The following is a 26,365-nucleotide window of genomic DNA, read 5'->3' as shown; positions in this document are numbered from 1 at the left end:
TCCAACATGAAGTCCAAGCTGCAGGAAGTCAGCCTCCTCACATGTGAGAGCAGTGATGAGAGTGCAGAGGGTCCCCAGCATGGTGTCAGTGTGTGATGAGAATGGCCTTGTGACTTGGAAAGAGACCTGACTGCTGCCACATTAGAGGCTTTGGAGGATGAGGAGAGGAGGTGCTGGGGGGCACATTTAATACAACACTGAAGCTGGGAGTGACTGACAGGGGGAGGAGCTTAGCTTCAGTCTGCATGGTTCCTGACAAATGTGCCGTCAGCATTATTATCAGTGCAGGTTATTTCTCTAAACACCTCTGCAAAAAAGTGTAATCTAAAAATATTACCTGCATTTTTGTAGCTATACAGTTCCAATTAGTTCAATTCATTTCATACATCTAATTGTGTAGTGGTTTAGAGGAAACATGTTGTAAGAGTCGCCTTGCAAACACATGTACAAAACACATATCATACATTAGTGTTTCCAGTCATGTGCAGGATTACAGAGAACTGAGACTTAACCTCTTTATTTGCATGAGGTTAAATAAAGACAGGAGGCCTGCAGGTGCATCCTGAAGATTAGAAAGAGAGTTCAAAAATGAGCCGTGACTTCCACTCAAATCTAGTGTTGCTATTTTCAGTGTTTGTTTCCTTTTTTAAAGTCATTCAAATCAGTAACGGTTCCCTTTCCAACAGCGATCCAGTGCTGCTCTCTACTGTCAAACAGCAGTAACAACACATTACCTCCGGAGGGAGGATGAGGAGCAATTCAAATGGTTCTGATGTTATGCAGCAGATGTAATCCTTAATTTGATTGTATTTGTGTGATCACAATATTTAAAAACAATAATTATTAATATTTAAAGAATGCATACATATATTCTCCAATATCTAATCTCCGAGTTGCTGAAGTCAATTTAATCAGGGCAACAAGAAACAGAATCAGCATGATTGAGGGGGATACATAACATTGGACCTGTCAAAACTTGGGGGTACGAGGGCGAGGAGGGACTTAATTGTAAAAAATGTAAACTCAAAATCCAAAAGTTCAAGGCGAGAAGGGGAAAAACAACAAAGACAAGACAGGGACCTGGACCTGGACCTGGACCTGGACCTGGACCTGGACCTGGACCTGGACCTGGAATGACAGCAGCTACAATAACTACATGGCATGGGGACACAACGCAACACGGGCAACATGCAATGACGCGACAAGATACTCAGAGGGCTTAAATACACAGGGGAGGTGCAGGTGATTGGACACAGGTGGAAACAATCATCGACACGGCAGACAATCACAGGGGAAGACAGGACAAGGCAGGAAGTGAAGTTAACCCAGGGACACAAGAGACATGAATCTACAGAATAAAACAAGACATGAACCCAAACCGTGACAGGGCCACAGTAAAATCAGCAATTAACGTCGCAGTAAACTGCCTATTTTTTTACGTGACGCCTGCGCAGGCCGCCCTTCCTTACCTGTCTCCCTGCTAGTCACCTGACCACCATCTACTTCTTTAACGCAGTTGACACCGGGAATGTTTCATCCAACTAACCGGTTTGGATGTTATGATGGGGGATATAATGCCGTCCCAGTGCCCCCGATTTATATTAAAGCACAAGCAATGCACAGTAAACACACAACAGGCACGCGCGCACGCTCTCTATCAGGATTCCTCTAGAAATGCAGCGATGCATCATTTGGACAGAAAAGGCAGTGGCTCTAGATACTTTTTTTCTTCAAAATAAAAGCCAAACAGCCTACTTGTACGTAAATTCAGTTTTATTTTGAAGGCTGTGACAGATTAAATGCTCGTTCACTCTGTGTTGCTTGACACTGGTGCAAGATGTCGTTCATTCTTTCTGGACCGAAGCTGAATCCCAAATGCGCATCGCTGACCGAGGCATCTTTTTTATAAAGGGACAAGCTTCTCCCCCCTAAAAATGGCATTTGACATGTAGCGCGGGACAAGGGACAACCAGAGCTTTATTCTGGAAGGAACACTAATTGGAAATCGTCAAATTTATGGAGCCGTTAAGATTTTGCATTGTGAAGAATTGGTGTGATTAACGAGTGACCGAGTAGGTAGGCTACTCTTACCTCGTGCATGATAACAGACAAATGAGACGGTAGGATGTTGTCAAGCAAACAGATGTGAAATGAATGCCAACATCTGTCTGCAAATCTCTTCAAGCTTGAAGCCGGAGCGGGATTTTTAGGGTGCTCTCTGTGAGGTGCGATAGAATAAAATGCTGCGCATCACCGCTGCTACTACAGGTCACTCGAATCTCTGAAGCAGAGACAGGAATTTATTATTGACCTTTTTGTGTGTGTGTGCTTAGACGTTTGCTGCTTCTGCAACGCATCGAGGAGGATGGTCTTTGCCCTACATGTGATTGTCATGTCTTCGGCATTTTTCAATCCCAGTTTTGCCTTCAGCTCCCACTTTGATACAGGTAAGAGTCAATCTAATAATTGGCCTTAAATGAGGGTGTTTATCCATTTGCTGCAGACTTCTCCTGGTGATCTGTGCCTCTTCATGATCAAGCTGAATGATCTCAGAATCTGGTGTTTATTGCAAGGCCACACACACACTGTCTTAGTGCTATATATAGTATTTTAGTCACAAGCAGCTGCATCATTGCCATAACATCATCATCATCCTTACATTGAGCCTCAACACCATTAATATTTACATTCAATGATTCCTTTACAACTTGGTTACACGAGGGTTTAATAAGGTTGTCTGCGTACATTCTGCCCGGTCCTAAACAATACGTCCATGCAGCAGAGTGTGTGCTGCATGGCCACCGTGTACAACGTTACAGCGGTGACCTGCTAATGCAGGTGTGTGGCCGTCCTGCTCGAGGTTGCGGTTCTTTGGTGCCCGTGTGGATGCAGCGTTAAATCGTCCTCCGGCATGCCAGGGTGATGGGGAAGGAGGACCCAGCTGCTGCTGTCGCAGTGCTGTGGGACCACCGAGCAGGAAGTCATGGCTGTCCTGCGTGAGGAGGTGAATTAGAGCAGATTAAATAGCTGTGTCCCGGTGTAAACAGGACTGACAAAGTCCCTGAACTGAGCGCAGTGTGCCAGGCATACAAATGAGGGTGAGTCCGAGAGCTCTCAAGTTCCATGCTCTTATCTGTCCTCCCTTCCCCAACCGCGCACTCACAAGGATCCCTCTTTATCCAACTATGCCCATATCTATCTTCTCATGACTCAAGTTCTCATTATTTGCATCTCTCCTGCTCCCCCCCCCCTTCCCCCCTGATTGTGACACAAAAAGGAGCTTCTATTTAAAGTGCATTTAGGAAGTTTCTGTGCAAGACGTAATGGAAACAAATAAGACTAACAACGAGCATGACGTTACATTTTGTAAAGCTCCATAGCAAGACAAGTAATAAGAGAAAAGGTTTTCAAGCGTTTTTGGGTCCAAGACAACAAGGAAGCAGATCAATAAGTCGTCACCACAGCCCTGATATAGGTATACATTGATCTGATGGAGGAAGTGGAGAATGAAGGATTTGTTCTTAAAAAACAACTGACCTGGTCTCAATAATACTCTGCTCTGCAAGGAGAAACAGCGATTGGTTTTGTGTTTAGGTATTTGAAAAACCATGACAGAAGCACTGCTGGCTGTGGAATGCGTAGTGGGTGCTGAGCAGGCTGTCCCCGGTCCTGTGCAGTGAAGTGAAATATGATACTAACCCACCAGTGAAGTGCAGGCTTTTAATTTGAAACCAGATAAATGGTTCCCAGCGGAGTTACTGGTAACACGCATGCTAACTGTGGCTCTTCGGGGGCACCTTCAAATTGAATTGTCTCGCTGTTTTCTTCCTGGAGGAGATGTGCAGTTAAACACACGTATCGTGTCTCTTCAGAAGCTGAATGAATGTCCTCAGTGAGACGTGCAGGTGGAATCAGCCCATGCATTGGGATCGGTTAGTTTTAAGAGGAGGCTGGTGCATGAGTGGGCATGTACATGTAGCTTGTATGTAGTCTGGCCCACCACCCTCCTGTCATAATGTTCCACACTTCTCATTAGAGCGCCACCTCACTAACGGTCCTGTCCCTTCCTAGTAATTGCAGTGAGAATCAATGTTGCCTAGGCGATGGAGGAGGCGTGTGAGGCGGGGGAAACGCTGGAGTCCCTGAAAGACGAGGGACACACGGCGCTCAATCTGCTCGTCCACCTAAATGTGTTGGCTGAAAAATCCAGCATTCTAACTGTAGCATCGCTCTAGCTGCACTTCGTTCCTCGGCCCAGTAAAAACATAGTGATCTTCACATGGCGTTATGCAAACCATCAAGACCTCCTGACTGGATCGGGCCCAACATGCTGGGACTTGTTTTTTGTGGGGCAGGTGTAGCAGCAGTGGTACTACTGCTTCAGCACCTCGGAGAGCGCTGCCATCAGGAGAAGACAAGAGTGTGCGTGTGGTAGCTTGGTGGCCAGGATTGACATGCAAACTGACCCGCAAGGCAGCACCGATACGCCTATGACCTGAGAATGCATCAACTGTTAGGGATTGTCTATCAGCAGTCTCCTCTGGGGCCTGGAGGTGGCAGTGGTGGCCAGGGACACCACATCACCGACGGTGTCGTGGTGTCACTAACGCGCTTGAAGCATAATGTCTGGTGTCACGATGCCCAAGGCACATTCCACGTGCGGGAAAGCTGTGCACGTGCTCACCGACACACGTGGTAACACGTTTGCGGGCTAAAGCTAAGGTGGTACGAGAGAGAGGAGAGATGCTAAAAATGGCGTATCGACTTGCACTCGGAGCCCCTCCCACTGACTGGGTCAGTACAAGGCAGCCACGGCTGAATATTTGATTATTCATCCCTGCGTGTGTATTCAAGCACTTGCGTTACATAACTACGGCTCTGGGGAAACTAAAAACAGAATGAAGTGGATATAAGCAGTTACGGGGCACCGTCTACAGGATGTTTCTCTCTGTGTCATGTTGAGGGGGGTTGTTGGTTTACTTAGTGTCATACTTGTTTAAGGCTGTGTGTGTGTGTGTCTGTGTGTGCAAATTGGATGCTTAATGGGTTTCATGCAGTATTTAATTCGGCCCTAAGTATACTGATAATAATAAAACGTTTGGAGACCTTTTTGTTTGGTGCATGTGTGTCACGGTGGGAGCGTGTGCTTAACAATAGCAACACTAAGACGGAAGACTCTGGGAGGAAAAAGGAGGGCATGTCAGCCAGCATTTCTCACGCAAACCAGTTTTGCTCAGGTATGTTTGTTTTCCTTCACACAGGCAGAGGCTCACACATCCCCACACAAATATATACACACAGTGCCTTTTGTGTGCATGATGAGATTTGGGGCTGAAATGTCATTCCCGAGGGCTTATCCTTAAGTCTGCTCATGGTTTTCACATTCACCTAATTTGTGTTTAACAGCCAAAGGCAAAACACACACGGTGTACAATGTCTCCTTGACGGAGTGTGCAGAGCTGGGTCACGTCCATGTGCAGATGCACTACTCACAGATGACACTACGTACAGGTTGGATTGCTTGTGGCTACAAGGTCTTTAGGTACTTGGGGTTTCCAATAAGTCAATATTGATCACAAGTTTGACTTTCTTTTACCATTGATAGCCAGTGATTTAACTCATTGGCCTCCAAGAACTGTGCATAATTTACATTCCAGCTTTGGTTAGTTTTTCTCTATGACAAATGTAGAAATATGTATCTGTGGTTAAGACAGGCGTTTGTTAAAAATCATTTAAAACTGTGGACAGATACAGTATTTACAAGTCCCTCATTAGGACTTTTTTTGTCTTAGCCGGCGTATGGAAGTAAACCCTCTGATGATTCATGAATGTCTATTTCAAGTTGTAAATCTGGTATTTTAAAGATGTGGCATTTGTCTTTCAGTGTTAAATTAATTGTGAGGACTATTTAAAAAGAGATACTACAGCCATCTCCGGCATCATCAGAGCTGGTCCTCCTCTTCTATTTCCTGTAAACTGTATTTCCTCATTGGTGAAAAGAGTATTCTTCCATTTTCAGTCAAGTTCCCCTCCTTCATCGAGCAATGTGTTTTCCAGCCTAAGCAGCTTTTGTCCTATTTTCTCTTTGATTCCTTTTGTGCTGCAAAATAATCAACCAGCTTCAGACATTTTGACCCAACACCCCCCTCTGCAAAATGATCCATGACATCCATCTATTGTGTCTCAAAAATGAATTATTGATGTTACATATTACAATGTCGTGTAGTAAGTCAATCTGTGTGTCCATCAGAGACAGAGATGATATTCAGACCCCTCCCCCCCCCCTTCTCTCCAGCGGTGTGCCAGGGGGACGGACAGGACAGGCCTGTAATGCTGATCCGCGTCGGTTCTCCTGCGCTCTCATTCCCACTTAATGGCAGTCATCATGGCTCCCTGCAGGGCCAGCGCATCCCTCTGCCATCTGCAAAGAGGTTGACTAGAGAACACCGGATAGGAAGTAAATGGATGGAGGACGGAGGACTCTGGCATCCAGCGTGTCATGCTGTTCCCTTTTTGCTGGAGACATATGTGTCGACACGTGTGCTTCCTCCTCCCCTCCTCTGGATGTCCAGCCATCCCTCATCACAGTCCAAGGCTTCTTGCGATGCACTTTTCACCCATTTAACAACTCTGCTTTAGCGATCCGTCATCTCCTTTCTCGCAAGCATCTTCTTTGCCTCTCACTGACCCAATTCATTTCGCCAAATCCTGCAAGAGAGGCTTGGGTGCCGGCGTGGCTCACCTCCCACGAGGCCCCATTAGCTCTTCCAGTAGAGCAAAAAGGGCACTAACTGTAGACAGTGTGCATCCCCAGACGCTGATGCATGTAGAACGTCTTTAAAAAAAGGTGCTCAAGTCACATCGAGACCCCAAAGATGAGCGAACAATTGATCCTTAACGATTGTCCTCATGCATTGTAATTACGCATGCACAAGAGCGGTGGTGTAGCTTAGCTTATGTACAGGATCTCTTATTCAGCAGTAAGTCAATGGTTTTCCTTGTTTTTTTATTATTCTAAGCTCTCATCCAGCTGCTTCCAGTCAAATATCATCACTGAGGGATTCAGCATGTGTGTGTCTGCTGGTTTTTACGTACTGTTTGTAAATGCTTCGGCTGTGCTCCTGCCGCCCTCTGACGACCTGTAAATCTAAACCTAAAGGTCACCACTCTCTCCTGTCTCCTCTCCTCCTGCTGTATCCGTGCACTTCCCCACCCTTCCGCCTACGTTGGTTTTGCTGGTGTTTTTGTTGGACGCCCCGTGGTGCGGGGCAGATGGGGCCTGTTTGCCCCTGCAGCCCCTGTCCGGATATAACGCACGCTCAGCGAGATGTCCGGATGCGTCCCCTCTCTTTCTGTGCGTTATATTTATCGATTTGGAAGCATTGAGGGGAGGTTGAAGAGCAATAAATGGGTAAATAAGGGCATCAGCTCCCCTCGTGCTGCATACCTTTACGTACTAAAACTTCCCACAGTCTTTTTGTAGTGTACGTTTTGGTCATGTTTCCATAACAGGTACAAAGCTTGGTCTGTGGCCACTGCAAACAAATCAAATTGAGACTTTTACATAACACAATAGCTGCATAACATATACATCTATTTGTATCCATCTACTGAATACCAACCTCAGTCGGAGCTGTATATCTCCCCCTCTACTTTCCCCCATTCTTTGTCTCCCCCTCACTCCTTTTCAAGGCGATTTGATTGCAGTGGTGTGTAGTTTGGGTCACTGCCCACCCTGCACCACTGTCAGTACTTAGTTTCATGGTCAAAAAACATTCATGAATGCATAGCAACTGTACTTAAACTATATACTATAACCCTCAGAGAGGTTCACTTCTGTTCTGCACTTCTGTGTCAAAGCATACAATATTATCCGTGGTATGTTCAAGCTCCTCTTTATGGACTCTGGCTCGTTGCTATCAGCAGCAGAAACAGCAAACCCGTTGCTCACAGTTACCACGGAAACTCCAAAGTTGCGCTAGGCGGCCCAGTTAAGCACCTTGACTGAGTTTTCTGTGTGGGTTCATATTCTTACGCCTGTATGTTCATTTGAAACACATGGCCGGGCCCTGGGGGAGGCCTTTTTTATATGACTCCCTCCTTCCTCCCTCCCCGCAGCCTTCGTTGCTTGGTTCGTCCACTCTAGCTCTCCTACACGTGTTCATTCGAAACAGATTATTTAAATACACGATGAGCACTATCGTGTACACTAGGTGGTACATATCCCAGCATCTGCAGACTTTACACTCAGTTGCATCAGCCGCCCGCTTCGGCTTTGCAGCAACAGAAAGCCCTAGTCCGCTGGTGCATGCTTTATTTATGATCTACCATGAAAAGCTTAGTGACTGTGCTTAACATGCTACATTATCATCTCGTACATACATGCATAAACTACGGATGCATTGTTGCCACTTTTATTAGACCAAGTAAAAGGTCTTACATTTGAGTATTGGCCGATACCCATTACCAGTATCAACGCTTAATCATACCTTTACAGTTGTAATAATTACTTGGAAATCCTCAGTTTTTGACTGTAACAAATCAAATATGCAACCTGATCCTGTTGATGACCTTTTAAAATGGCTGACGATCAACACGTAACCCTAACTTCATTACGTACGCTCTCTTTCTATCCCTCTCCCTCGACTTGACACTCAATGACATTTTACTATTTTATTTCTTTCTCACTGTACCACTTTCTGTTGGTGTGTGTGTGGTATTTCAGCAGGAGACGCCATTTGTTGTTTAAACGAATGTTTGGAAACATTTTCAGCTCTTGCGCTGTGAAGGGCGCGCTAATCTCTTCTGCAGCTGGCGACTTGAGATGTGCATCCGTCTACTTGGCAGAGCATTCCATTGTGTTGCCGCAATCTGACAGCACAAACAGGGGGAGCAAAGTGGGAAACAGCTAGAACATGTTCCAAAAATTGCATTTAGTCTTTAGTCTAAAAAAAACAACACATTTTGCCATATTGAAAAATAAAAAGCAATGCTCTCCTATTTCATTAAATCATCTTCCTTACACATACACCTCTCTTCTTCTCTGTCCTTCTCATCGTTGGCCTAAATTTGGGAGGTGGTCCGGGACATTGGCTCATATTCCTCTGGTCCTGAACACAGCTGAACAAAGCCACTTTGAGACCAGATATAAGTGCTTCATACTGTCCGTGCTCCTGAAATGTTTATCGTGGTTAAACTACATGCAAAACATACTTTGTTTAAGAGCCAGCTGCCAAATCACAGTGATAAAATAATAAGGATTATTGGGTTTTTATTTGGTTTTCCATCTGTTCCTCCATTGTCAAACTACGGAACCATCTTCTGCCATGAAGACTTCTCTCAGCCATGTACGCACGTGAACAGGCCTTCTTGTTGTATTCAACGTAGCAGTGGCCTGAAGTCAGATTACAGGCACAACACCTTGTCTCAGCTGTTTGTGTTGATATTTAATACCCATGTGAGGGTTGAAAAGACATTTTCTAAATGGAGTCACAGGAACTTGATCAATGGATCTGTTTCTGTTCTAATCTCACAGTGACTACAGTATGTGTTGGCTTTGACATCCCGACAGCCGACCTAACACGCGTACGTGTGGCTTACGTCGTCAGTCACCACTCCTTCTTAATCACCACGTGTCCTCAATGCTTCCGGCGCCATCTGTGTGCTTTCTCTCTACTCAAACCTCTTTCGCCACATCCACCCATCCAAAGGTTCATCACTGCCCTGAAGGTTACTCGTGTGCAGCATACTGCTTGAAATGCTTTTGCAGATACATCTAAGGCCTCAATAGTTGTATCTAAAGTGCTGAATGTTGTTTGAAATTTAGCTGTATAGTAGAGAAGAAGTATTTTAATGATATTTGGTTTTGATTCTTAAGTGTGAATGTCCATTCCTTTTTCCCCCAATCAGCCTGCACACAATGTCCTGTCACCACACACAGGCTTTGTGTTGTTGGTGTGTGGGGGATCCAGAAGAAGGGCAGTGCTTTGGTTAGCTTCTCCTTTGTTTCCCCTTCAGACACTATCACAAGCTGTCAGAGCATATTACAGGAATATATCTTCCAGAGGTGGGGAAGAAAAGCGGGGACAAGGTTTAGTGCAAAGTCAATGGCAATCAACTAGTATGTTTTTGTCTGCAAGGTAACCATGGTGATGGGTTGGTGGGGCCGTGCCCAAGCCCACATGTGGTGTTGGTCATAACCCAGGCTTCAAGTAGGAACCTGCGTGTCTGTTTACATGTCCTACCAATGTTTGTGTGTGTGTGTGTGTTGTGTGTGTGCGTGCAAGGGTAGGCATTGTGACCGTGACCTCAGGGTCAAGCTGTGGTTGGAGCAGTACTGTTTGGGCCACAGGAGCTGTCAGGTCTGGAACAGCGTGTTCCCAACAGCCAAATGGGTCAGTACTTCTGAGTCTGGAAAAGCACACACAACTCTTAGAGGACTCAATGGGCACAGGAGTGACATGCTTGGGTGGTCCTCACAAGGTTGGAGAAATAAAGGGAATCCTGATGTAAGTTGGATAGTTAAGTTTAGTGGTTACAAGGATTTGGGGATTTGGAATATTTCTGAATCTGTTTTTTACAAAGTGTTCTGAAGAAAAAACGTTAAATAAGTACTCATGCATAGATGAGGTTTCTCCGAACCACATGGGGAAAATAAGAAATAATGGATTTGATGTCAATAAAAAGAGAAAGCAGTTTGCCATGAATGTTTGACCACTAAAAAAAATGATACCTGATGATATGCGTCAGCCTCACTTTGGGAATGCAAAGAACGCTGCAGTTGTGCAATGTCTCTCTGAAGTTTGTGCTGTCTGAAGTTTGAGAAAATAACCTTGATTATGTCACAGTCACCTGAGTCAACAGCCATTTTGTCAATGTTTGAAAGTCTGGGTTATAATTCTGCAGGTGTTATTGAAGGGAATTGTGTGAGTTTTTATGCTTAGGCAGCACTTTTGAACAATACAAGGGCCCTAAGGAGGCAACATTGGAGCTGTGCTGGTGCTCCCAGTTGACTGCTAATGGTGGCAGTGGTTTTAGTTACGTTATAGGATAACCGTTCGATACGCCATTCAGTCCCTTTACCATTTGTTGTTGGGATGACAAAGATGTAATGATCTGTTAAATCATAAGCATGTGTTTACCCACAAAAAACACTTCTTGTAAACCGTGGCTGGCTTCCCCTGTGCACACAAACATAACTTATTATCTTTGTGTCCTGGGATTTCGTAGCATTTTGTGCACTGCTCTGGAAAACAGTTTTAAGTGAATTCAGTGAATTCTGGGTTGTCTTTTGATTTTGCCCGAGCTTTTCAGAAAACAAAAAGCAGCTTATAGATTCACAGTAAGAGTTTTCATTTAGTGGTTGTTTACACTGAGACAGAATGAGCCACCACACCTCCTGTGCCACTGCTTTATTAAATTAGTATCCAGAAGAAGCCATTGTGTTGTGTGTGGGTGGAATGAAGCTCTTTGCCTCAATGACTCAGACTGCATTGTAACCACAGCAATTACGCTACAGGAACCCGATTTCTATTCAGTCACGTATTCCAGCAGCAGAAGAGAATGCCGATTACGAGTCACATGCTTCTTTCGCCAACTTCAAATTAAACAGCCACAATCTTTGATCTTTGTGTACCAACCACCTCTGTCACGTTCGCTATTTGAATTTCATGTGTGAGATCTCTGTACAGCTGCAGCGCTGTTAACACTGGCTTTATCCTGTTTATCTGTGGCAGATGGCGCTCCGCTGAGCGAGCTGTCATGGCCTTCATCACTGGCAGTGGTAGCTGTCTCCTTTTCTGGACTCTTCACCTTTATCTTCCTCATGCTGGCCTGCCTGTGTTGCAAGAAAGGAGACGTCGGCTTCAAGGTGAGCTCACCGATGCCCCCTGCTGGAGGAAATGAGAGCACCAACTCGATTAGAGGAAATCCTAATTAGGGGTTTACATACACAGGAATGAATCAATGTAATACCAGCACTAACAAACATCAAATCACAGAATAATCCACTCCTATATTTGGTGCCCGTTTGAATTGTTTTCTGTCAATCGACTACTCATTAGGTCTTTTACGCAACGACATCTTGACTTGTCACAGTAGGAAATGCGCAGGTTTAATTAAATCAACGATGTCTGAATTCCTTCCCGGCCGCCTTGACTTCAGGTTCCTTGGGGTCTGCGCGCTGACTCACTGCTAATGGAGATCAGAACCGTCATTAGTTTAATCAGTGACACTTTCCTGAAAAAAACAAGAGCAAGTGTGCGCTGTGAGTGCCAATTTACAAATGACCTAACAAGTACAGAAAAAAATCACCTGGTACCGTGCTATTGCTCGATGTTACATCGGATTCTCGGGAGACGGCAGGATCATGATCGATACAACTCCTTGCCCTGCATTTGTTGACGGTGTCTTTCGCTTGCGGACTGATGGCTCTCTCCGTGCGAGTGGCTCGGACCAGGAAAGTACCGCTATCCAATCTCTGTCTCGCCTTCAGCTGCCGGCATGACTCAGCCACGGTGTGTCAAACATCGGCGAGGCTGAGGCCTAACCGAGACTGGCACGGGCAGGGGGGGCATGCAGAGCGGGAGAGGAGGGAGAGACCCTTGCTGTACTGACTGCTTCACAAGTTACCTCATTAACTCCTATTATGGCACTGGAATCGAAACACTTTTTAATCGTGCAAAAAAATGTCTTAGGTGGAGAGAATTCAATTAGAGCTCTGATTTGACATTATTTCATTTACACAAGTAATTTTTCATTTTGAATTCACCATAGTGTCAGCTAATTCATCGCATGACTATACAGTATATTGCTGACTACGACTTTATTATGTGATTTACAGTAGTTTTTAAACATTATTTTTGCATAATGGGATATTTGCTAAGCCATTTCTAAATTAGTAAGTAAGTAAGCAGGCACATGTTTTATGCATAAGTTGAAAAGTTCAAAAGAGTAGATTAATACTATTCATTGAACTCCATGCAGCTTTAACGAGATGTAGGTCACAGGTCATTGATACCATGAATAATACGTGCGGTGGAGAATGAAAAGATTATTATCAACAAAAAAGAAATGGTCTGTTAGTAGAAAAAAACGTTAAATCATCTGTCAAATTGAATTTAAAATGTGCTAAAATGTATGCTAATATACTACACGACGCATTGTGACTTTAGTTAAAAACTGCTCTTGTATTTGTGCACATTGTGCATCATAATGTCAGTTTAGACAAACTATTAAATCATCATCTTTCTCATTTAGTCTGGCAGCAAATAACACATAATGGTCCCCTTCTCTTTGGCACATTTCTCAACAGCTCACTCGTAAGGTGTGCATTCATGTGGGACGCGCTGTCCAAAAAGCTCCATTATTGCACTCCATCACGGTGCTCTTACTGGAGCGCGTCGTTTCAGGCCGTGTATTAAGTGCTTTCTAAACTGAAGGCCCCCCCCCGGGAGCGATGCAAGGCTGACTCACAGCCAGGTGCTCGCTTTCATACTCCGCTGTGAGGCGAGCGGCAGATGGTTCTCTTGACACACATCTTGTACATGCAATAGTACATACACACGCACACCTGTAAACAGACACAGACCCACACAATGAGCCGATCAAATATTTAATGTTAGTCAATCTTGGAACCTTCTGTCCTGCTCTTTTCCTTTTTTTTATTTCCTCCAGTTTTCTCCTCACAATTTTCTCCTTTTCTAGATCTTTCTAGGCTGCAGGTGGGATATAGGCCTTTTACGGTTCATTAACCAGCAGATAGATGGTCATTTGAATCGCTCAGTGCTTGTGAGCAAAGCACTATTGTTACCCGTTTTGCCCCGATATGGTTTAGTCTTAGAAATCCTAAACAAGATTGACTTGAATTGTTGTGGGTTATTGCTTTGTGAGGAAGGACACATCCAAGTCATCCTCAAGGGGTTCTTTGGCTGAAGGACCTGATAACATGAAAAGAAGGAAGATTCTCATTCAAGAGACTTTGCTATGACCTGAAACATGATTTATAAAAGGAAATCCTTTTAACCGCTGCACAGGTTCGACTCAATTACTCAATCGGGTTTTTGATTGTTTTTTTGCTGACCTAAAGGTTATTTCTGGCATACACAGTCGGAAGATTGTTTATGTGTTGACAGCAGTATTTAATGGCCACTTGGCGCAGTGAAGTCAGGTTTTGAAGCTACATTTGGATGAGCGAAAGGAGGGACAATGAAAGCGTTTTCTCTATCGGGTATTTGCACGGTATGAAATATGTCCCCTTCCTGGTATGTCAGCACTTTTGATGCATAGGGGTTTCTATAGGGACGCACTACTACAATTAGAGAGGAAGGACACTGCGGTAGACTGTCAACAAGGAGCGGCAGCCGAAAGAAGTGCAGTGGGGTTCAGACGGATGAACACAGGATGTGGGATACGGTGTCGATTACACGGATGGAAATAGGGATTCTCACTGTTTTACACTATCGGTCTCATACTCGTCCATTCTAGTGGGGACATCAATCTGCAGTTAAAAGAGAATAGTTTGTTTATAGTTCATAAAGGAAACCATGAACTTGGGGTAAAATAAAACTTGATGTAATGTAATGTAATCTGGGCAGATGCATGGTTTGAATCGTGAAGCTTCAAGCAATCACAAACAATGGTGTTTCCACTGAACCAAACTAAAACGCCCCTTCGAGAACAAGAAGTCCTCAGGGGTGGAATTTATTTCCTAAATGTACTCTTTACTCCATACAAACAATCACGGGAACTAGAAACTATGTGAAATGATTTTGTTTCAGTTTGGTTACTTTATTCTAAAAGTTAATCTTTGACAACCGTTTCAGTATTTTTTTTTTTTTATGTTAGGGCCCTTGTTTTGTGAGTGTATGAGGAAGAAAGAAAGTCTTTGTGTATGCACACACACACACACACATTGGCGTGTTCCTCCCCACAGCGTCTTTGTCCTGACCCACACAATACACCCCACAACGTACATGACTTATGTATATAACTCAGTGGGCGTGCCTCAATGCATCTGAATGCCCTCACAGTCGAGCCATTGTCTCCCACTCTCTCCGTGGTAGGATGGCTGTGAGTGGATGACTAATTCCATCATGTCTCTTTGCACCAGGAGTTTGAAAACACCGAGGGAGAGGAGTACCAGGCAGATCTCTCCGCTCTGGCCTCGCCTTCCTCCCAGAATGGCCCCGAGGTCTACATCCTTCCCCTCACTGAGGTCTCCCTGCCCGTCTCCAAACAGCCTGGCAGATCCAGTAAGACGCCACACAGTGCCATCATTACACAACACCTCCAAGTTGTACTGCTCGGACTTTACACAACCTTTCTTTAAAGTTTTGGTTTTGCTCTCTGGTTTTGGTTTTTACCTCTCAGGAGCACAGCAGAAATGAGTTATTTCACGACTTTCTGGCTCTATTCCAAAGGCCGTTTTCATTTTATGTTGCTGCTTTCTTACCCTCTCTCTCTCTCAAAACCATTATTTGTGTGGTTCTATGCAAATTTGTAAATAAACACCCTAACCCTAACCCTAACTCCACATTCAAATGAATCTTTTCATAATCCGACTGCAGCACTTCCTACACACGTTCATATCACGTTGGTGTGTTCAATTTCTACATCCAAGAGCCTCCTATAAGCAGCGTCACAGACTGTGGGTTTTATTCTGAATCCATACCAGTCTGTGAAAACGTGCATGTGTGTACAGTGTGTGTGATTCTGTGCGTAAGCCATGTCCCGAGTGCCTCTCCCTGCATGACTCACTGGGTGTCTGCGCTGCACTCTGCTCAGCCAGAATGGAGGTATGTCGCGCCTCAAACATCCCAGGATGAGAGCTCCGGCACTGATAGGGCAAGGAAGCCTCAGACTCGCAGCCAATCCCTGGCCTTCCCCCCCATCCTCCATATCTACCGCTGTGTGATTGGACCAGGTGTTGCAGGGCGAGGAATGGATAGATGGCAATGCAAGATACAAAAGTATATTAGCCATTGCCCCTTTTCTTTATAAAGACATACTTTTTAATAGGAAAGTAAAGTTTTTGAAGCACATTGCAATATTTTTTAAAGGAAATTACAAATTTGTCGAGATTTGTCTACAATAAATGTCAAAGACTAAGCAGGCTCCTCCATACATATCCCATTATGCACATGTCAAATGGTATCCTCCCCCGCACTGACACACACAGACTAAATGAAACGCCTCACGATTACATATTGAGCAGAAACACTAGTGGTATAGTTTATACATTTACCATGAATGCCGTGTTCTGTATCACTAATGCATCTATGAACACACAGTACAACGTTTGCCATTGATCTGACAGGCCTGCTTTTCATTCAAACCCACTACAGAGAGTCGATGCATCAGAGTGAGTGTGTGAAGCAGTTGAGTGCGTGTGTGTGTGTGTGCGTGTGTGTGTGTGTGTGTACCATTCCGTTCGCCCGCCGATCCCACAGCCTCACTGGACCCCACCGTCTTCTCCGGAAATGCCACAGAGTGGGACTGGAATGCACGCTCATGCTCGCTCATTCCACATTTGTAATAGTACCACTTTTTTAGTTCCCTCTGTCAGGGACAAGGGGTGGAGGCTCGGAGAGGAAGGGGGGGCTTTAGACGTGTAGGTCTGTTATTACCATGACAACATCTGCCCAGCGTTCCAGTGGAGAAAAGGGGCTTTGTGTTGGCCTGCACATGAGTGTTGGCTGTGTTTGGTCCACTGGGTACCAGGAGAAGAGCCAAACAATGACCCTGATTTAGGCCGACCGGGCAGTGGGTGGGCATATGGCCGGGCTTGGACGTCCATGGAACGCGCCAGTGGAGGACTGGCATTATGGGTGGAATACAGTGAGCTGCCTGTGACAGAATGAGGAGGGACAGGGGAAGGGTGGTGGCATGCACCAAGACCTAAGAGGGGGGGGGGGGGGGAGGAGGCTTAAAGATAGGGGTGGTGAGTGTCTGTGACAGAGGTCTTTTCTGCAAATCGACAAAGCCGTGTTTGTGTCCTGTTTGTCTGTGGAATGCTGCTGTCCTGGGCGACAGTGGGGCATTATGTGGGCCTTATGTCACCGCCCGGGTGTCTTGAAGCTGCGACCAGAGCTGGCGCGTCAGTCGGCACACTACCAACATGCGTGACGGTCACGTCGGGGCGCGAAAATGCATGAAAATCTCAGCACCTGGAGCAGAGATCCTTCACCGCCTGCACATCGGTCCACTCGCTCCATGCCGTTGAGCGTCTCGTCTTGCTCAGCTTTCCGCCCTTTTTAAAATGTAGCCTATATGGGAATCCGGGATTTGGGTGTTTGCGCGACAGCAGGAGAGCGGTGGACGAGGACGGTGCGGTATGTGTGCTTTTGTGCGCCCCAGTTGGAGGATGAGTTCGGTGCGGCCTGGGAGAGGCTTGTTCAGCTGTGCGAGGGCTCCGAGGGTTAAATCCTGCCGAAGCTCTTGTGCACACGCGCACAGCGGGACCGCGCCTGAGGTCGGGGGGCCGGGGGCCCCTGGCTCTCGGTTCTCACACATTCGGGAACCAGTGCTTCCTTCCCGCCTGGGACTCAATCCCTGGTGGCGGCGCTCAGAGCGGCTCGCTGCTCCCGGGCTCGGCCATCGCCACGCTGGCTTAAAGTTCCCCTGTTCTTGCAGGTACTTATTGAACGTAGCTGGAAAGTTGGGTTTATTTGCAACTCCTTCAGTTCATGCATTGTGTTATTGATGTATTTTTTGGGCTGAGAAGAACTAGTGTTATTTTCACTGTGATCTTCTACTTTTTTGAAATTTTTGACTTTTCATTGAAAACCTTTGTTTTCTTCTTTCCAAATAATTCTAGTCTAATTCTTTCTAACTAATCTTATGTCTTTCTTATTGTTACTTTCCAGTCCAACTGCTGAAATCATCAGACCTTGGGCGCCATAGTCTACTCTATCTAAAGGAAATTGGACATGGCTGGTTTGGCAAGGTGAAACATGATTTGTTTTGTTCCTAAAACACACAAAATCACACAGTGTTTTTGTGTCTGTGCTCATTTGTACTTGCTTTCAAATGCTTCTTTACTGTGCCTGTACTATTAACTACTCCAATGTGCTTTCTACTGTGTAAAGAATGCAATGATAATGTGATGAGGATGATCTCATTCTAGCACAGCTAATCGTTGGCACTTAAGGAGAGGAGTTGACTTTCACAGTCACAGTGAATTTCTCACTATTTAGTCTACAGCATATTCTGATGTTACACTAGTTACATTCATGAACAAATATTTGTATTTATTTATTTTTTCAACTTTGCATCTCCGTAGTGATGTAGTCTCATGAATCACAGTCTGTAGTAAAGTACTTCTGTATGCTCCCCAGGTTCTGCTGGGTGAGGTCAACGCTGGCCTCAGCACCACCCAGGTGATTGTAAAGGAGCTGAAAGCCAGTGCCAGTGTCCAGGATCAGATGCAGTTCCTCGAGGAGGCTCAGCCATACCGGTCAGTTCCCTAAAACACCAGTGATCCCTCAGCACAGCCCATTAGGTCATGGGTAGCACAAAGTAACAATGAAACAACTCCAAATAATGATTTCTTTCCATGTGTACGGTCTTTGTTCACCTTCTCAAATCCTGTCTCCTCCACCAGAACCCTCCAGCACTCGGCCCTCCTGCAGTGCCTGGCACAGTGCTCAGAGGTCACTCCTTATCTGCTGGTCATGGAGTTTTGCCCCATGGTGGGACACACAATAATGAAGAAATTCGTTATTTTCTTCTTGACTATTAGTAAATGGTCAGAGCAGCTTCCAACCTCATTTCCTTTCTCCTCCCAGGGTGATCTGAAGAGCTATATGCGCAGCTGTCAGGTGGCTGACTCAGAGATGCCCGACCCTTTGATCCTTCAACGAATGGCCTGTGACATTGCCTCAGGGCTTGTGCAACTCCACAAATACAACTTCATACACAGGTCAGTTTAGCGCTATTTACCTGCATTCACTTGAATCTTAATGCCTTAATGAACTGAAAAGGAACCCTAATGCGCTGTGCATCACCTGCTGGTCTTTCCCTGCAACAACATCCTGGTGCTGCCTGAGTAATTGTCAAAAACTCCAGCATCAGTGATTTTGTTGCGGGGGGCGAGCCCTATCGATCTCTCTCAGCTGTGTGGTGGTTCCCATAGCAACCAGTCGAAAGAGCCCACTGTGTGTGCAGGAGGTGAGATTAAACAAAGTAACTTTCTGTAGTCACTTGCGACGGCACAGAACTCGATGCTAGTAGGATAACCATGATGCTGTGAGATGATGAAATTATTCATCAACAACTTGTTCCAGCTTTAAACCATTGTGATGCTCGCAGACAAAACCAAAGAGGACTAAAAAGTCAAATTATAGTTTTACAGCTTCTTTTGTTTTCGACAGTGACTTGGCCTTGCGAAACTGCCTGCTAACTTCCGAAATGTCAGTTAAGATCGGAGACTATGGTCTTTCTCAGAGCCGATACAAGGTCAGAATGTTTTTTTCTATATTGTCATTTTCACTGAGTGCTTTTTACTTTTGCATCAGTACTTCAACATGTGTATTTTTGCCATTGTCATTTTACAGGATGACTACTATGTAACACAAGACCAGATGTGGGTGCCCCTGCGCTGGATTGCACCTGAGCTCATAGACGAAGTCCATGGAAACCTGCTGGTTGTTGATCAAACAAAATCCAGCAACATATGGTGAGATATTCAAAGCGTGAAAAGATGAGATAACACCAGCAAACCTTTTTCACTTTTTTCACTTTCATTTTTTCATGAAATAGAAATCGTTTGACGAAGATTTATTTATTTTTCTGTATAGATATATTTGAATGAAATGCTCTCTGTTTGAATAAATGCATGTCATTGCTAGAAAGTCATTTTGGATGCTGAGCTTACATTTTCCCATAATTTTCGTATTTCTTTCGTTGGTTGTTGCAGGTCATTGGGGGTGACTGTGTGGGAGCTGTTCGAGCTGGGAAACCAGCCGTACAGACACTACTCTGACAGACAGGTGCTGACATACGCTGTGAAGGAACAGCAGCTCAAACTTCCCAAACCCCTGATCCAATTCCCTCTGGCTGAGCGCTGGTGAGACATAGTTTCATAACCACACACTCGGGGGGGGAATATGCTACTTACTCTTGTATAGGCTAACTGTTATATATCTTGCTGAACAATATCTATTAAACAAGTCCTTGTGTCATGTTTTGTAAATTGGTTTTGCTTTTAGTCGTGCAACACTATAGCAATATTTCTCTTTTGCAAGCGATGGCAGACGATAGATACCCTATTCTTTACGATCCCCCTTGGCATCGACCTGAGAAAAATCTCCTCATTCATCTTTACCTGGGAAGCCGGCCAAATGTTCTTCTAATTTATTTCTTCTCAAAAGTGTTGAAATACTCTCCACGCAGGAGGCTCCAAGGAGGAAAGTGACCTTTTAACATGTCAGCATCTGCACTGCACCTCCTGCGTGCATTCTATACGTCTTGACAAAGTACAATGTGTTGCTAGAAAGTGTTGACGTCAAAACTAGCTTTAATATTGCCTTGATCGGATTACCGGGATCGATTTTTTTTTAAACTTTTGCCTATTTCTCTCCTTATGTGAAACAGTACAGATATGTGTAAGATGTTCTAACTGACTGGTGTGCAGTTTAAGAAACGGTTAAGCCAGCATTACATGTGTAACATGTAGTCTCTTTTGCCCCTGGTGTCTGTCCAGGTATGAGGTGATGCAGTTCTGCTGGCTGCAGCCAGAGCTGAGACCTAGCAGCGAGGAAGTCCACCTTCTGGTCACATACTTGTGTGCCAAAGGCTCGAGTGAGGCTGAGGAAGACTTTGAACAACGTTGGAACACCTTGAGACCCAACCTGTTCAGCAGCACTTCCCACACAGCCACGGCCCTGGTCCTGACCCCTACGCCCGCCTCGGCCGACATCCCCAGTCCAGACCAAATTCAGACAGTGGAGCTGGCCTCCTCTGCCTCGTCCTCCTTCCCCCTCCTGGAGCACTTCTCCGACGGCTTACACTCCGACACGGGGGATGATTTGCTGACCGTCACAGAGACAAGCCATGGTCTCAACTTTGAGTACAAATGGGAGCAGGGCCGAGCCGAGCAGCCTTACTGCTCCTCCTCCACCAGCGGGGCACTGGGTCAGGGGAACCCATATTACCAGGATATCTATTATTCAAGTAAAGGAAGCACCTCAGGGGGTTGCCAGTCTGACGGCCTGACATCAGGTACATCCCCATCCTATTTTGAACCGGAACACCCTGGTGTGGTCCCAGTGTTGAGTGCCCACAGCCCCTCGGTCAGCAGTGAGTATTACATTCGCATAGAGGAACCAATGGATTGTAACATTAACCTGGACGACAGTGAGGTGGACTGCAGCCCGGAGTTAAAGGCCAGCTGCAGCCGACTGTCCTCTGAGAGTCTAAATGGTCAATCCATGGCACAGCCCAGCGGTTACTGGTCAATTGACAACAACAAATCTACTGCCTATGACTCCGATTCAAGCCCCACTGTGCAACTAAGTATGGAGCCACTGCTGAGGCAGTCATCCAGCACCAGCCCTGTGAAGCTAGGCCACTCGCACAGCTGCTTCTCATCCAGTCAAGAAAACACAATCTACTGTGAACGGTCATCAGCGCACAAGGCCCGCCAATCCTGTCCGTCTGAACTGGATGCATCGCCCGCTTCCAAATCAAACCTTGTCCATCCGGTTGAGCGTTTGGATAATCCGCGTAGTTTGTCACAAGCCGTAAGCAGCCCAAGTTTAGGGTTCTGTGATCCCTACCTTGAAGCCGGCACAGGCCGCAGCGCAGTTAATGAAAGCTTCCATAATATGATGGGTCCCCTGGGAAAAACTTTACCCATTGTTAACCACATTAGCATTGACGTCGGGACCGATGACGGCCTGCTGGTGGGCCAACAGAGAGGCGACGACATTGAGGATGACCTTTTCTCGGAAGGAGAGGCCACTAACTGGACCTCAAACCATTCAGCAAACAATAATAGCCTGAGTTTTGACAGCCGGCAGACAGGCAGCGGGCATGATGGCTATCTACAACTCCAATATGCTGCTCACTCTAACACAACCGAATTATGGTCTTTAACCAAGGCCACCACCAGAACCTTCCACGGCTCCAGGTTTTGTGACACCTCGGAGACAGAAAGAGGAGACTCTGGTTGTAACGCCGCCAGCAAGCCCAGCAAATTAGGCTCATACATGCACTTATGTCACAAAGAAAAAGAGGAAGCTACCACTCAATCAGAAAATGATTCAACCACAGAACATTTAAGAAGTATGTTTACTCTTACCAGCTCAAGTATTAATGTCAGAACTGCGCAGGGTGGAAATTTGGACGGACAATATCAAAAGCAGGGAGAAAGACTGTACTCTGAGCCCAAAATGATACCCGAGGCAAGTTATATAAAGTCTCCGTCCTCTTTCAAGGAGGCTCAGACTGGTCAGACGGGAGCCCTATCAGACAAGCAGCAAGTTAACTTGTGGGAGGGATTTACAACAGGAATCCCCATTGGTATTGGAGACAAAAGGCTGAACCTTTCAGACACACCAGAAAGCATCAGAATATTGGATGGTGGGATTGGCATCAGAAATTCCAGCATTAGCTTGGTAGAGCTTGGTGACTTTAGTGAGGATGATGATGATGACATCACAGATATCGCGTCAGGGATCTTTGCCGACTTCAATCTGGACTATGCTGACATAGACGAAGAAGAGCTTAGCCCACTAAAGCACCCAGAGGGAACTCCTCACTGTGTAGACACCCTTAACCGGTCCTCGTCCATGGCAAGCCCTTCGAATCAGGCCTTCAGCCCCGATGCGTTCAACAACCCGGTCCTACCCAAATCCCTGGACAGCGGCTATGACACAGAAAATAATGAGTCTCCAGAGTTTTTCTTCAAAGAGCTTGGAGATCCTCCGGGTGACGAGAGGAGCCTTAGGCTGGGTGGAGAGCCAGAACTAGTCCTCCAGGTGGGTTTGGGACAAAGGGTCTGCACTTCGTCAAGCACGTCCAAGCTACAGATAAAGAGCCTGAATGACAAGAACGCATGCAGGGATTCAGCCTATTTCTCAGACTATGATGCTGAAAATGAGAGGAGCCCTCAAGAGAAAGGCAGTGGGTTCCTTTCAGGTCCAAGTATCTGTGACTTCCCTGCAGATAAATTCAGGTCTATCAAAGTAGACCATATGGTGAAAAGGCAATTAAACCAGAAACATGTTAGTGAAAGTTTTCTTTTGGTGAATCACTTAGATCCTGACCGTGACTCCAACCATCCCCTCCCAACCCCTGGCTTGTCCATGCTATCACCATTTCCTCCACAGATGGGTGGCTGCCTGACTAAAGAGCCTGGCCCTGCAAACGATGACCTTGGGTTTGACACGGAGCACTCAGGAGAGGAACTTTACTCAGAGCTTAACTCCTCCATTGGGTCTGGGGCTTCTTCCACTGCCCAGGAGGCTTCAGGGAACCACGATCAGGGGAACAGGAGAGCAGAAGATCATTCTCCTGTTCAGTCTTTGCATTCTGACTCTACCATGTCTGACTACAGAGAAGAGGCTTCCAACAAAACTGATAGTGCTGATGGATCCACAGAGGAAGAGCCGCCCGAGTTCAATCACGTCATTGAGGAGACGAAGGACAGAAATGAGGGTGTGAGAATAAACGAGGAAGACTTTGAGGACATAGACGCAGGGGAATGTGACTCACAGGACAGCTTATGTGTGGATTCCAGTGGCCCTGTCAACCTGTCCTCTTCCTCGTCATTGTTGGAGCTGTGCGGAGGTGATGTGAGAGCGCCACTGGAAGAGGCAGAGGATGAAGACGATTCGGATGACAGCGAGTCCGATGAAGAGTTGAGGACTTACAACATCCAAGATGAAGAGAGTGAGGAGAGTGAGGACGATTTGACCCCAGTGCCAGTGGTGATAAGCGACAGCAGCAGGGCCAGACACCTGCGCAGTCTCCTGAAGATGCCCACATTGCTCACCCAGTCCTTCTGTGATGAGTTGGAGGGGAATAAAAAAGCGGTGTCCTTTTTTGATGATGTCACCGTGTTTCTTTTTGACCAGGTACAGTGTGACACATTAATAGGTCAAAGTTGTTTAACGTGTATTGTTTTGTTTTAAGGCGACTTCATTTTGTGGGTATGTGCATTCATGTCTTCAAGGAGAGTCCCACCGGAGAGCTGGCTGATTTCGCCTTCTCCGCTGGAACAGAGTCCAATGGACAGGAAAAAAACACTGACAACCAGCTGCAGCCTGACCCTGAACTGGAAATTCGTTCCTGTGAACCGCTCTGTGCTCCTGAAGAAAAAGATGGGAACAACTCAGAGACGGGTGAGTCTGTCAAGGACCCAAAATGCTGCACAGTTGTCCTAGTTCGGTAGTTCAGTAGGGGGTCTTACAATCTCCCTGCAATTCCGACTTGTCTGTGTGCATTCAGATGGGGGTTATGAATGGAAAGATGAACTCTTGCTAGAGCCCCGTCCGCCTTCACCTGACGCCGTCCCAGAGGCGCCACCCTCCTGCACATCCTGCTCCACCCTTCCTGAGGCTCCAAAACCTGCAGCCGTAGCACTTAACCGTTTTATGGTGTCACGATTCTCTATCACACATGTCTCCGACCACCATGTTGGCTCAGCAACAGGTCTGTATTATCTGTTAGTTAGGGACGGTTGTATAATGTTGAAATCCTCTTTTAAGTTTACACTCATTTATTATAGTAATATTTGCAGCATACATGTATGCACTTCATGATATGTGCAGAAATTGCATAAAAAAAAGTAGTCAAGAGTGTCATTTCCTCAAAATGCCAAGATAAATTGCCATAGCATAGAATGTCGTCATAGAAAAAGTAATAGTTCATTTTGTCAAAAAAATGATCCTTTGAATTCTAATTTACAATCAAAAACGAGTATCTTTGACATTATTTTTGTGGCATACTACTAATATTTCTTTTCATGGATCAAGTCATAATTTTATGTCATATTATAATATTAAAGTATATCTTTAGTCATAGTATATAATGTCTATGATTTCCAACAGGTAACAGAGGAGATAGCCCTAAAGACTGACCGCCCCCACGATGACTGGATGAGGACGATTCCAGGTCCTTCTCAATAAAGCAACATATAATATATTTAAATGTTTTACAGAGTTTTATTTTTTATCAACATTTGGAGCATCCGGCCCTTGTGACCGGTTGAGAAAACCCTCAATTAATTGCACTTTTTTCTTGTTTTGTTTCGAGGCTTAAAGTGACAGCTGCTGGTGCGGTTAATCTGAGTGAGAGAACCGAGCCAGTGGACACAAATAACAATGCCTGAGAATTGTTGGATAAGAATCTATCGTTGATTTCCAAACGCAAAACCAGACTTTTTCACAGCTGTGGGTGGTGGTGGTGGTGATGGTGTTTGGAGATAGATGTGCTGGAACTTATTTAGTCCCTTAATTGAAATCATATCGATGGTGTATTTGCGATGCTACGTTTGTGGGAATAGGATGAAGGAAATGAAGTTGTCACACAATTAATTATCAACAACACTCACTCTGGTTAATGATAACCTTCAGTATGTGTCTAAAGAGAACATATCTGTCTGAAGCACTTTGTATAGCCAAAATGGGTCTTTCATTGTACAAGTTGTGGCTCCGTTGCCCCTCCCCAATCCTAGAATGAAAATATCTAAACATGTGAGTTTCTTTATTTTTGTCCTCAGTGCCAGCTACAGTTTCACTTTATTTGTGGCATAGTCACTTTGTCTATGTGACGTTTCATCTGCAATCGTGACCCCAAAGAGAGAGGCGTTTCAACACTACTGAGCGGTGTCATGCAAATATGCCATTTATGTTGAATGTAAACCATGCCTATGTTCTGCATCTACGTATTGTCCATAGTGTCATACATGGTGTATTCTATTAGACTTTTGCAGATTGCTCAGATTTGGAGGTGTAAAAAAAAAAAAAAAAAGACCTCACACAATGTATGAATGTTTTATCAACATGTAGCAGGTAGCTTGACCTGAATTACTACTGCTGTTTTGTCGGCTCCCTTCCCTTCTCTATCCGGCTGTAGCTCAAAGTGCCAATTCAATTTCCTCTCACCTTGCCTTTTAATTACTGCAAGAGAAAACGTTGCTAGTATTTTTGTACGATTTGAAAAAGATGCAATCCAGGATGATGGTCTAAAATTTGGCAGGGACATTACGAGGCCTATTGGCTAAAGAGGCAGACACCTTTGGAGACGGTGAGGTGGGTTGCTCTGTCCATCGGTAGTAACATCCTTGATGTTTCCATTTCCTCATCACTCATTGCTATTGTGCTGTCCCAAACAAATAAATCCAAATACTTTTTTTCCCTTG

At 45.4% G+C, this 26,365-nt stretch overlaps 1 protein-coding gene across 5 annotated transcripts; it reads left to right on the top strand.

Annotated features, from left to right (window-relative positions):
* Positions 1-1,806: 1,806 nt before the first annotated feature.
* Positions 1,807-26,365, top strand: aatka (apoptosis-associated tyrosine kinase a). Of its 5 annotated transcripts, none has more exons than XM_062566170.1 (15): positions 1,807-2,072; positions 2,334-2,447; positions 11,736-11,869; positions 15,110-15,251; positions 17,865-17,944; positions 18,336-18,454; positions 18,602-18,689; positions 18,786-18,919; positions 19,371-19,455; positions 19,554-19,675; positions 19,916-20,065; positions 20,702-24,077; positions 24,176-24,344; positions 24,451-24,654; positions 25,053-26,365. In XM_062566170.1, exons 2-15 carry the CDS (start codon positions 2,366-2,368, stop codon positions 25,079-25,081), a joined length of 4,914 nt encoding a protein of 1,637 aa, XP_062422154.1. In that variant the 5' UTR covers positions 1,807-2,072; positions 2,334-2,365; the 3' UTR covers positions 25,082-26,365. The 5 variants fall into 5 exon arrangements, with proteins under 5 accessions (XP_062422154.1, XP_062422153.1, XP_037332820.2 ...); XM_062566169.1 differs by having other exon boundaries at positions 1,807-2,076; XM_037476923.2 differs by having other exon boundaries at positions 1,807-2,225.

The sequence above is a fragment of the Pungitius pungitius genome, chromosome 12 (assembly GCF_949316345.1).
Source record: "Pungitius pungitius chromosome 12, fPunPun2.1, whole genome shotgun sequence".
Taxonomy (NCBI): Eukaryota; Metazoa; Chordata; class Actinopteri; order Perciformes; family Gasterosteidae; genus Pungitius; species Pungitius pungitius.
This window is presented reverse-complemented; position numbering and strand designations above follow the sequence as displayed.